Below are 12,321 nucleotides of genomic sequence, written 5' to 3' on the forward strand. Positions count from 1 at the left end.
AATACAGGGAGCTGTGGGCATCTGGAGAGTGCGTGGTCTCACCTGCACTGCTGGGCTCTCCTGAGACAATTGCCAGCGGTTGCTGCAAACACCTGATAATGATCTCATGCTCTGTTTGCAGCTCAGACAGAGTCCTCGGGGACCTCTTCTTCCTGCTAGTAATGCTGTATCCCCTTATGTCATCCTTTGCCATAGGGATGCAGGGGGAGCCTTGGACCAGCGCCTGGCAATAGTCTTTATCCCCTTGTGGCAACCCGGTCTATTTTAGGTCCAAACATATGAGGTAGCCTGTGAGGTTTTTGTTTTATACAATGAATGACTTACTCTGTGACTGCAGCCATGCTGTGAACTGCTGCATTTCTCTTCTCTCCAAAGAATCTGGTCTATTTTGGAGAATCCCAGGTTTCGTTTAGAACAAGTTTCTAGTCCACGTGAACCTCACAGCCGGCTCCCGCTTGAGTCTCCACATATTCCTTGAGTCACACATTCCTTTCCGCTGCTTTCCCACTGTTTGGCATTGGGACAGCAGCCACGTGGCCCACCAGCCATGGGTGGAGAGACTGCACTGAGCATTATTTAGGAGTCCTCCTGTTCCCCTCACAGCGCTACAGCTCCCAGAGCTGTTTAACAGTCAATCCCTCTTCCCAAGGAACCCCCTGGAATTGTAATCTGTGAGAGGAATAGAAGTCTCAGTACCCTTAACAAACTACAGTTCCCAGGATTCTTTGAGGGAGGCCAGGACTGTTTAAAGTGATATCATACTGCTTTAACTGTATGGTGCAGACAGGACCCGGGCGAGTCAGACAGTTGCTGCCTCCGGCTCGTATGGTCTCTCCACTGACCAGCAGTGGCTCTTTGGGGTGACGAACCAGTCCAGACTTTGGGCTGCACAGGGTTCTTTCAGGGCAGGGACAACACGGGCGTGGCAGCCTCAGGCTCCCTCCCTGCTCTGGTTTAGAGGATGGGAGTCTCCCCAAACACAGAGGGAGAGGTTAGAGCCATTTATAATGGGGAGTAGGTGGGGTGAAAGCGTGCAAGGAGGGGCCACGGACCTCCCACCCATCTCGTGCACAGATGACACACAGCCAGCTGCCTGCCTACCTCCTCCTCTTCCACTCCCCCTTTTGCTGCTGGGTACCCGGAAGGCGGAGCTGGGCACCCAGCCTGGCTCCAAATGGAGGCATGCTGCTCTAATCCCTTTCCCTCCAGTGGTGCATGTCAGCACATTCTGCTGATTCATGACAAAGCCACTGATTACAGGGCCGGGCTCCGTAATTGCCTGGCTGGGGTGCTTGGCTGAGTGAGACCTATCCTGCCAGCTCTGCTGCAGAGGCCTTGCTCAGTGCTTTAAATGCCCGAGTTGGCAGGACAGCTTTGCTGAGTTTATGCCATGTGGGTCAGTGGGTGGTGGTTGCTTTTTTCCTTGCTGCATTTCCATGTGAGTAATCTGTTGGGGGCTGCATGCCAGCAGTTGGTGCGACCACCCCATTTCCTCTCTCTCTCTCTCTCTCTCTGCCACCCCTTTCTCTCATTCTGGCACCAATAACTCTTTCTCTCTTCCCTCCTCTGTGTGCCACCACATTCTCTCTCTCTCTCTCTCTCTCTCTCTCTCTCTCTCTCTCTCTCTCTCTCTTTCTTTCTCTCTCTCTCTCTCTCTCTCTCTCTCTCTCTCTCTCCCCCTCCCTCCCTCTCATTTTGCCACCCATCCTCTGCCCCCTTCTTCTCCTGCCCACCTAGCAGGCTGCCTAAGGAGGGATGGCTTGCTTTCACCAGAAATCTGAACTGATTGCTCACACTGGGCTTTTGGAATCACTCCTCTGGTCGCAAGTGGCCCCTTCCTCTCTCTTTTGGGAAGCCTGCAGCTGTTGGGCCTGATTCTTAGCAAGAGCCCCTGAGATTGCCTCACAGGACTATTCCTCCTAGCAGAGAGGAAACTGTGGAATGCGCTTGAAGGCCAGCAGCCTTTAAATTGTCTTCTGGGGAGTCTTGGGGATCCCCAATCTGGGGGTTGCAGGTGGCAATGGCAGATGAAATCTTCCCCAGGAGACAGCTTGTCCTCTGTTGCCGGCCTTCCCCTGGAATGCACAGGCATGGAGGAGCCCTGGGCGTGCGTTAGGGTGTATTCATTTCACAGTGGTACAGCCCAGTAGCCTTTGACCAGCACACCTTGCTGTGCGCCCTAGAGCATGTGCCAGAGTCATAGAATCATAGGATCTTGGAGCTGGAAGGGACCCAAGGGTCAACTAGTCCAACCCCATGCAATGGGCCCGTCCTGCATGACCTCCCAGGTTGCAGCATCTTGCTCAGTCCAGCCAAAGGCCCATCTGGCCCTGCAGGCTGCCTTCCAACAATGGCCAACTGCTACTTCCAGGAAGCTTGCAAGCAGAACATGCATATAGGCAACGCTCTCCTCTGTGATTTGCTCACAGCCTTTGCTATTGTGTGGTATACTGCCCCTGCACCTGGAGGTTCAGTGTAGTTATCAGTCATTGGAAGAAAAAAGGAACACTTAGCAGACAGTTTGTGCGATGCAAAAAGAACATTTTTCTCTTGAACATGTGCAGACTGTTCTGCAGTGTTATCTGAGCAATCTAGGGAGGAACCACTTGGAAGCAGATATTTTTAGGTAATGTAAGAATTGGTCTAAGTAGCTTTAGGCAAGTCCAACTCCCCTTCAGCCCCTCAGCTTGCCAATGAGGCTATTGTCCTACTTTACAAAAATGTTGTGTCACCTGCAGTCCTCAGCCTAATTTCATGCTGAGGGAGAGGAGAAGGGAAGCAGGTGGAATGAACAGCGGAAAGCCAAAGTGGATGGATTTTTGGGTGGGGGGGGGTAGGGAGAGCCATATGCAAGTGATCATTTCAGTCTTTGGGTAAAAGTGATCCAGGGATGGGGATGGGGAAAGAAGAGGTTGTCTGTGGGAGAAAGAGGATAGCAGAAAGAGAGTGAGAGAAAGGGGGTGTGAGAGGGAGAGGTGGAAGGGATGGAAAAAGAGAAAGAATCAGGAGAGGAGGATGTTAGAACAAGAGAGAGGATGAGAGGAAGGGGGTGGCAGAAAGAGAGAGAGCCAGAGAAGTCTCCCCCTGGCTTGCTGGCTTGCAGGTCCTTCATGGGCACCAGGCTCCTGGCCCCTGCACTAGAACAAGCCGGAAAATGTGGAGGGCTTTAAACACCTCACATGTGAGACCTGCACACCCAATATTGGCAATCAGCTGTGAAAGCAACACAGAAGGAAGGCACGGAGCATTACTGCTCTGCAGCACTGGAAATATGACAAATGGCACCAAATCCTGTGTGGCACCAGCACGCTATTCAAGCCATCTGCTCCACCAGGTATTTGGACTTGGTCCCCCCCCCCAGCACCTGCCAGCCTTAATGATAGCTCCATTCCCTGGCTAGACACACTGAGGATCTGTCAGTGTATATTTTGGCAGCGCCTGTCTATCTGGTTCGGATATTTTTCTGAAGTCTTCTTGTAATTGAATCTGAGCGGAGCAGGAGCTGGAGCCAAGGCCCAGGAAAGCAAATTCAGGCCTGCCTTTTCTGGCCCTTGCGCTGAATAAATTTGGTACAGTTCTGGGCCGATGGATGGCCAGAGGCTGCCAAGGGCACCTGCCCTTACGGAAACAGAGAAGAGGCGGCAATGAGCCACACACATTCTCCCTGCCTTGTCTTCTCTATTAGTTTTGAGAGTAATATTTCTTGTTTCTAAAATGGGAAACATCCAGGAACGTAACTCTCTTTGTGGGGAGACTTGCCCATTATCTTGTATGGCCAGTCTACAGTCAGTGGTAAGGCAAGGGCATTCTGCATATGCTCAGATATGCTTCCTCTTCCAGGGAAGGGGAACTTCTTTCAGCCCAACCAAGGGCTGCATTCCTTTCTGGGCAGCTTTTCAGGGGCCACACGGCAGTGGTGGGCGGGGCCAGAGGCAAAAGTGGGTGGAGTAGGCTGGTTTCTACCTGCATGCACATGGCCCTTTATCATCCACCCAGAGAAGCTGTATCAAGAGTGCTAAGGCACTTTCCAGTCAGGCAAAAACACGAGGACCAAGGGAAGGGGCAGCGGGGGCTGTGCACACTCCCAAGGACTGCACAGAGAGGCATGGAGGGTTCTGGGCTAAGCCTGGCTCAGCTCAGACGTGCCTGAGGTTGTAGTTCTTGGCTTCCATAGCTGCCAGTCCCCTTCTCTTGTGCAAGGTGGTCCCTGTCCGTAGATAGAGGCCTTAGTGCAGTTTCCCCAAACAACCAGCAAATTAGTCTCTTTATAAGCCACGCCGGGGTCAGAGTTGGGGGCTGGAAACTGCTGGTTTTGTGGCAAGGAATGATGAAGCAGCCCCTATTAGATCACTTCCGCTAGGATGCTGGATGATATCATTTGGAGCTCAACACCCCCCTGTGATAAGCTGGAGATCCAAAAGAAAGGGAGTGTTGGGAGCAGAATGCTGATCTGGATCTATATCTACATTTGAAATATATAACAGCATTTGTAGCTCTGGCAAGCAGCCCCAAGCACAGAAAGGCAGCGCTGGCTGCACAACAGCACATGCCAGCCTCCCCCAACCTGGCACCCTCCAAATGACCCCCATTGGCTCCGACACGCTGGCTTCTTCCTTGCTAACCCAGAGCTGGAGTTAGCCTGCAGTTGTCTTCTGCAGGTTCGTAACAGGGCAGGGCGACAGGGACAATTGCTGTGGGCGCGACCAAGGGCAGGACACATAATGGGTGTTGTCAGAGATCGTGCAACCAATGTGACGGTTTTCAAAATAAATGTTAAATGACGCTGTGGGTTTTCCTTTTTCTTTTTAGGGTGGCATAATTAAGCCTGCTTTAGATGAAAAAGCCAGATACTGCCTTGCTTCTGGGGCTTTTAAGGGCAGTGGGCCAGTCAGGATGGCACCATTGCAGCTTCCTCCTTGGCCCTGCGCCTGCAGCCTGACACAGCTCAGTGCATTCAGTCGCTGAACGCTGCTGTGGGAGGAGAAAGCAGGGGACTCTGCAACATGGGCTGGAAGAAGCCTGCAGCTTTTCTGCACGACGGCTTCTGAGCTGGACAAGCTTGGCATTTGGGGAGCAGCTTTCCTTAAGGATCCCCAGCTATTTTCCACTTGTCCCAGTGGACGTTTATGTGGATGGCATGATAAGAATTGTGAGTGTGCTTGAGGTGCACGCATGATGAGAGAATCTCCATTTGGGGGCTTCCAGAACCTTCCATGCCCCGCCTCGGATGTCTCTTCCCAGGGAGTTTGGAAGGCTTCCTTCCCAGCCTCCCCTGCTGAGGGAAAAGGGGCTGATTGAAGCCAGGCGTTTGGGGCTTTTGATCAGGCGGCGTGTTGTGGCAGCTCCAAGGCCTAATCGCTCCCAGATGCCTGACCTCTGCAGCGTCTTTGGGTGCTGGGCAAATTGCAGATGCTGGATTTGGAAGCGCCAGGAAATGGGGAGGGGGGGTTGCTGCCGAGCGCTGTGCAGAAAGATTGCTGAGGGAGCTGAGCCAAGAAGCGACAGTAGTTGCTACCGCGGAGGCAAGTTTCCTGGGGTGATTTGGAAGGGCCCTGTTTGGATCCAGCCTTTGGCCGAGGGGCAGCACACCTTCTTCAGGCAACCTGGTTGCTTGTTTGGATGGCTGTGCCTTGCCCAAACCCAGGCTGGACGAAGCAACAGCACACCTGCCCCTAACCCTTTGCCTCGAGGTGCTTTGCTTTCTCTCTGGTAAAATGCCAGCGTCCTCTCTGGGCTGAAGTTCACATCTTGCATTTTGACACCTAGGTGCGAAATGTCTCATTGTCCAGTCATCTGGATGTGCCAAATTTCAACTTTCTGAGTGGCTTGGAAGTGTCATCAGCATCAATTTCCACCATTTCTGGGTCTTGTGCATGCAACAGGTTTCAGCTTTCTTGCTAGCGTGGAAACAGCATAACTACATATATAGCAGGGGTGCGGAGCCTTCTTCTGCCCAAGGGCCACATTTTGGGCAATCCTCTGAAGGCCCCATGCCCGTATGGTGGGCATGGTTTGAGTCACAAGTGGGCACAGCAGTTGCTACCTCTTTCCTCCTCTGTCTGCTTTTCTTCACTGTTGTGTCTGCCCAAAGTCACTTAGCAGGACTGGAGAAGGCAGGTGCAGCACTTGGCTGGGCTTTTCTCCCCACCTGTCCCGACTCCTCACTCCAAGCAGCCAGCAATGCCTGGAGATCCAGCATGTGGCTCCCCCCACCCTCCAGCACTGGATCTGCTCTCCGCCACACAGAGGGCTGCCTCTTTGGCGAACAAAGCAGTGCTCTCAAGGCCTGAGCCGGCTGGGGAAAGGGTTCTCTGTCTCTGGTTACACTCTGGATATCCCAGACAATGGTCCTTTGATCAGGTCTGGCAGGCAGGAGGGGGGCTGCAGAAGCCTCCTCCAGGTGGGATGTTTTCCATGGCTTCCAGCTGCTTCCTTGCATGTGTAAGGGTGCCAGTGTGCCCCTCTGCAAATCTACCCGCTGGGAGCTCTTTTGACAAACTTACTTTTCCTGCAGCTGCCTCCCAGGACAATGGAGAGGTGCAGTAGACCCGTGACAGACTCTGCTTCCAGGTCATTTGTACTCCACTCCACTGTCCCGACTAACTAGATCTTATGAACTTGGTCACCTTGTAAACTTTACAAGGTAGAGCCTCTGGCCAGCTCTCCTAATAGCTTGTGGCTTATAATGGCACTGCTGTACCACCGTCAGCTAAAAAGAGAGAGAGAAAGATGCCCCACCTCCAGCCCAGCTCTGCCACCTCTTTGTTCTCTCCTAAGACTGAGCACAGGTTTTCCTGGCAATATGCCAGGAAGAAGAGCCTGGCTTCTGGATCAAGCCCAAGGCCCATCTAGTCCAACATCCTGTTCTCACAGTGGCCAGCCAGAAGTACCAGTGGGGATGCTACAAGCAGGACCTGAGTGCAGCTGCCCTCTTCCCACCTGAGATTCCCAGCACAGATATTCAGAGGCATACCATTCATTCAGAGATGGAGTATCAGCCATCAGAGCTCCATCTTTCATTCTCCTTTTGGAGCCACCCAAGCTGGTAGCCGTTGCTGTGTCTTCTGGGAGCAAATCTTGGATTGGGAATTACACCAGCCTTCCCCAACCTGGGGCCTCCAGGCAGCATACACTGCTCTGCAGCCCGTGCTGCCTGCCTGTGCCTGAGGCTGCTTGCCAGATCTATCAAGCCTGTAAGTCTGTGTGTCCAAATCAGTATTCCACCGCAAGCACGCTTGTCCCCCTTTCTTTTGCATATCTGGCTTATCGCAGGGGGCAATGAGTTCCAAATGATATCACCCAGCCTACTGGTAGAAGTGATCTAATAGGCGTTTCTTCATTCTGCTTTGCCATGAAAACAGCTGTTTTTAGTCCCCGGCTCTGGCTCTGTAGCTTCCGGTGGCTTATATAGAGAGACTAATTTGCTAATCACTGAGCAGGGGAATGGAAGCGATTTTGTGGGATTAACCTTCCCTGTGCTAGTATAGTGGAGCTCAGAGATGTCCCCGGCCCCGCCTCTTCAGTGCTGCCTTTTAACTGAGATTTTCATTAGATTGGGTGTGGCAGAGCAGCGTCTGAAAGTATTCTGCATTCTTGCTAATGAGTCTATTGTATCTTTATATCTTCTATTGTGTGTGCCCTGCTTTGTGAAGGTGTAGTCTGAAAAGCCACTGGGACATACCTCTATATCTCTGTATCTGTCTGTCTACCTCTCTGTTAAGCACAAACAGGACCGGGATCTGCTGCCAGCAGAGAAGCGAGAATCCTGTTGTCCTCTTTTAACTTTTTAAAACGTTGTTCATGTTTAGTTTTTATTACATTGATAACCCACCTTCCCCCAAGGAGCTCAGGGTGGTATATATGCTTCACCCGTTCCCCATTTCACACACTGCGAGGTAGGTTAGGCTGAGAGGTGGCGCCTGGCCCAGAATCACCCAGTGACCCTCATGGGGCTGAGTGGAGATTTCCCTCCCAGATCTTAGCTCAGCACTCTAACCACTGCACCACGCTGACCCTTAACGTTGCCTGCTCTTCCTTTGCAGACCTGAGGGAAGTGACCAAGCGCTTCTCCAAGATGGGGGTGTTCAACTACACAACACTGACCCTGGCTGACCCCAAAGGGCTGCTTTATGTGGGAGCTCGAGAAGCCATTTTCGCCCTCCGCACCAACAACATGGAGCTGGAGGAAATGGTGAGTTGCAGATTGGGCTGCCCGGTAGTCTTGGGAGATGCTACACAGATGCATTAATTACGGAGATGCCTGCCAAATCTGCCTTTCCCAACTGGGTGCCCTCTAGTTTTTGGGACTGCAATTCCCATCAGGCCCAGCACCATATGGCTGTGCTGGTTGGTGCTGAGGGGAGCTGTAGTGTCATCAGGTTGGGACGGCTGTGCCAAAGATCCATCTCGTTCTTTGACCTGTTTTCTAGCAGTGCTCAAGCAGATGCTTCCAGGAATCCCCAAGATGGGCATTTGAAGGCCAAGAGCGTTGGCTGTGCTGCTCTTGCTTCCCATCTGTGCTCAGCTATCAGGACTAGCAGCCATTGGGTTGTTCTGTCCTTACATAGCAAGCTGCCTTGTACAAAGCCAGACCTCTTGCCCACCTTTTCTCTAAACTAGAAAACTGCAAATGCTGCAGCCTTTACTCCTTGGGAAGTTGCTCCACCCACTTGATGGTTTTGGTTGCTCTTTTCTGACTCTATAACACCCTTTTAAAATGCTCTTATTGTGCTGTTTGTGGCTGTGGTTGTGTGGCTTTCCTATTTAGGCAACATAAACCACCCCAAGCCCTTGTGATAGGGTGGGCTTCACATCACACTATGAAGATCATAGGATGCTTAAGAATAATTTCTACTTCTTTGCAGATCCACTGGGAGGCTCCAGCAGAGAAGAAAGCAGAGTGTATCCAAAAGGGCAAAAGTAATCAGGTAAGACAGGATGCGACCCTGGAGATCAGGGCCATCACTCAGCCTCCTCCAACCTGGTGCCCTGCAGGTGCTTTGTACTACAACTCCCATCAGCCCCAGGCAGGACAGCTGTCCTACATGCCACTCAAATCTGAGCCAGTTTACAGTTTCTTCACTGCAGACTTTTAGACAGGAAAACAGAGAGGTGTCTCCCATTGCTTTTTCGGGGGTTGTTTTCAAGAGCTGTCCTCAAGAAAACTGAGGACAGCCTCTGAGACCTGCACCCCATGGGGATCCTCTAGCCCCACGGATCTCCCACAGAAGGATGGGCCTTTGTCCCTACCGCCAAATGTCTCTTGGCAGCTGTGGGCAGGCAAACGCAATGTTGTCATGGCTTTGTCAGGCATCTGCCGTGAGGAACTTGCTACTCTCCCCATCTGTTAAGCCAGGAGAGTATTCAGAGTGGACCCGCTTTGAAGCTGAGAGAGAGCGACTTGTCCCTAAATGAGTTCATGGTAGAGGTGAGATTTGGATCAGAGCTTTCCTGATTCATAGCTCACTGTCCTGGCCATTATGGTACACTATCTTGGTATCAGTGTGTGCATGGGCCCTCTCCCTGTGAGCACCCAGGCACCCCACAGAGAGCGTAGCTGCTTTATATTTCCCCTTTCCATTGCCCTGCCCCTGGGAACACAGAGGAGCTGTAGTCGGCTGAGCTTCTCGCCTTTCCTGCTAAGCAAGCAGACCAGGGCTCTCTGCGCATCAAATCTTCCCCTGCAGACTTCTCTGACAAACATGAGTCCTCACTGAACTGGGCTGGCTTTGAACCTTCCAGGCAGGTGTGCATCTGGCAGTCACCCTTGCTTCCTTGATGACTGGGCAACAGGAGAGAGGGAGACCGAGACTGCATTCCTAACCCCACTTAACCTGGGAGTAAGCCCCATTGAATTCAGTGTGACCTGCATCTGAGTAGTCACAGTTAAGACCACAGCTGTAGCAACCTCCCACCACTCCTTCTGTTTTCGCAGTTGATTATGGATCATTGTAGATGGGGCTTCAATGTTGAGTCCCTTAGTAGGTTTTAAAACCTTTTGCTCAGTAAAGGGACCCCTGACCATCAGGTCCAGTCGTGTCCGACTCTGGGGTTGTGGCGCTCATCTCGCTCTAAAGGCCGAGGGAGCCGGCGTTTGTCCACAGACAACTTCCAGGTCATGTGGCCAGCATGACAAAGCCTCTTCTGGCGAACCAGAGCAGCGCATGGAAATGCTGTTTACCTTCCCGCCGGAGCGGTCCCTATTTATCTACTTGCACTTTGACATGCTTTCAAACTGCTAGGTGGGCAGGAGCTGAGACTGAGCAATGGGAGTTTAACCAGGCAACTGATTTTCTAACTTTCAGCTCAAGAATATATATATTTTTTTTTAAAAAAAAAAACAACTCTGGGTGACAGGCATCCTCCTTAGAAGAGAGGTGTTCCCTTCAGTGTGAGAGGGAAGCAGAGATGCCTTTTCCTAAGCAGGGTCTTCCTACAATATGCACAGGCTCCATATTTTATTTTATTTTTTAAAAAAACCACATCCCCACCCTCCCTGGGGATCCATTTGTGTGTGGATATGAAAACAAATGCTGATGTGATCCAGCTAATTAATCAGTTAATTAATTTCTTACGAGAAAAAAAGGCAAGCAACAAGTGTCAGGAAAGTTACCACCGGGATTGTGGCTTGTGGCGGCCAAGCATTCATCGCTTTTTCATCTTTCAGCATCTCTCCAGTTTGGATTATCCTTTTCTGTTTTGTCCTGAAAGGGTGTCATGGCCGCTCCTGAATTTGCTGGCTTATTAAGCCAGGATTTGATACCAGGTTGCTGTATCTGTGTGCTGAATTCTGCACATTATTTGCATATAATATACATAGAAGCATGCTTTGGTTACCTGTACAGTGGTACCTCTGGTTATGAACGCTTCAGGTTACGAGCTCCACTAACCCAGAAGTAGCTACACCTGGTTGTGAACTTTGCCCCTGGGTGCAAACAGAAATCGCGCAGCAGGAGGCCCCATTAGCGAAAGCGCTCAGGATAAGAACGGTTTCAGCTTAAGAACAGACCTCCAGAATGAATTAAGTTCGCAACCAGAGGTACCACTGTATTGTGTTTTTAATTGGTGTCATGGGTACACTGTGGTGGTCTTTGTGAAGGAGCTCTAACATCAAGTTTGGCTTCTGAGGAGACTTGAGGACTGGAAATGTGATTTTAAAAAAGGCAAGATTCTCCAGGTGCTGACTTCTTCGTGTGAGCAATGCAACCACAAAATGAAAACAACCCATACCCTCTGGGACAGGTCATTTGGCAGAGAATGAGACTCTTAATCTCAGGGTTGTGGGTTTGAGCCCCACGATGAGCAAAAAATTCCTGCATTGCGGGGGGGGGGGGGGGTTGGACTAGATGACGCTTGTGGTCCCTTCCAACTCTGCGATTCTATTCTGTGTTTGTGGCCTTTGGAGTCTCACTAAGGACCTGCTTTTTCCTCCTCAGACTGACTGCTTCAACTACATCCGTTTCCTGCAGAGTTACAACAGTTCCCACATGTATGCCTGTGGTACTTACGCCTTCCAGCCCAAGTGCGCCTACATTGTGAGTATGGAGGGGAGCTTTTCTGTCCATGAATCGTGCTTGGGCACTTGGGCTTAGTGTGCTGAATGGGGGAAACTGGCTCAGTCCCATCACACTCCTCTCTTTCTTGGGCTCCTTGCAGAATCTGGCCACCTTCTCCTTGGACAGACTCTCCTTTGAAGATGGAAGGGGGAAGTGCCCCTACGACCCCGACAAGGGGCACACGGGCCTCATTGTGGGTAAGTGGCACCCAGGGCCGCCTGCCTTCTTCAGCCTGAGGAGCAAAGTCCCAACAGCAGGGTGTCCCACTGGGAGGCGCTCTTTCACAAAGCTCATTCAAATGGATTCTGCAGAAGGATTTCGGGGTGCAGTGGGGGGAAGAGCCAACTTCTGCAAAGGTTTTCTTGCCTGGTCGCCTGCAGGCAAGTTCTTACTCTCCACAGGCAACCAGGCAAGTAACAGCTGGCCGGCCTGCTCCCTGCCTGCTCCCCCTCAATACAGCCTGGGCCTCAGGGCTCTTCAAGCCAAGTTAACCCCTTCTCTTCCACCCATTTTAGAGGAAGAGTTGTATTCGGCGACACTCTACAACTTTCTGGGCACAGAACCTGTGATCCTGCGTAACCTGGGCCCCCAGTATTCTGTCAAGACTGAGCACCTGCCCACATGGCTCAATGGTGAGATGTGATGGGAAGCAGGGGGGTGGTTCTTCAGTTGGGGCCTCTGTGCGCATCAGTGCGTCATGGCTCCTCCTTACAGATGCAAGTTTTCCATGGTGGGTTCCAGGCAGAGGTTCAGAAGTGTGGCATAT

At 51.6% G+C, this 12,321-nt stretch overlaps 1 protein-coding gene across 1 annotated transcript in view; it reads left to right on the plus strand.

The window, feature by feature from the left end:
* SEMA4C (semaphorin 4C) overlaps positions 1–12,321 on the plus strand; it is a 58,651-nt gene that overhangs the window by 36,481 nt on the left and 9,849 nt on the right. The window contains exons 3-7 of the mRNA XM_033159009.1: positions 8,043–8,191; positions 8,865–8,927; positions 11,436–11,534; positions 11,656–11,752; positions 12,071–12,187. Coding sequence (XP_033014900.1) covers positions 8,043–8,191; positions 8,865–8,927; positions 11,436–11,534; positions 11,656–11,752; positions 12,071–12,187 — 525 coding nt within the window. The remainder of the gene's footprint in view (positions 1–8,042; positions 8,192–8,864; positions 8,928–11,435; positions 11,535–11,655; positions 11,753–12,070; positions 12,188–12,321) is intronic.

Source organism: Lacerta agilis, chromosome 8 (genome assembly GCF_009819535.1).
Source record: "Lacerta agilis isolate rLacAgi1 chromosome 8, rLacAgi1.pri, whole genome shotgun sequence".
Lineage (NCBI taxonomy): Eukaryota > Metazoa > Chordata > Lepidosauria > Squamata > Lacertidae > Lacerta > Lacerta agilis.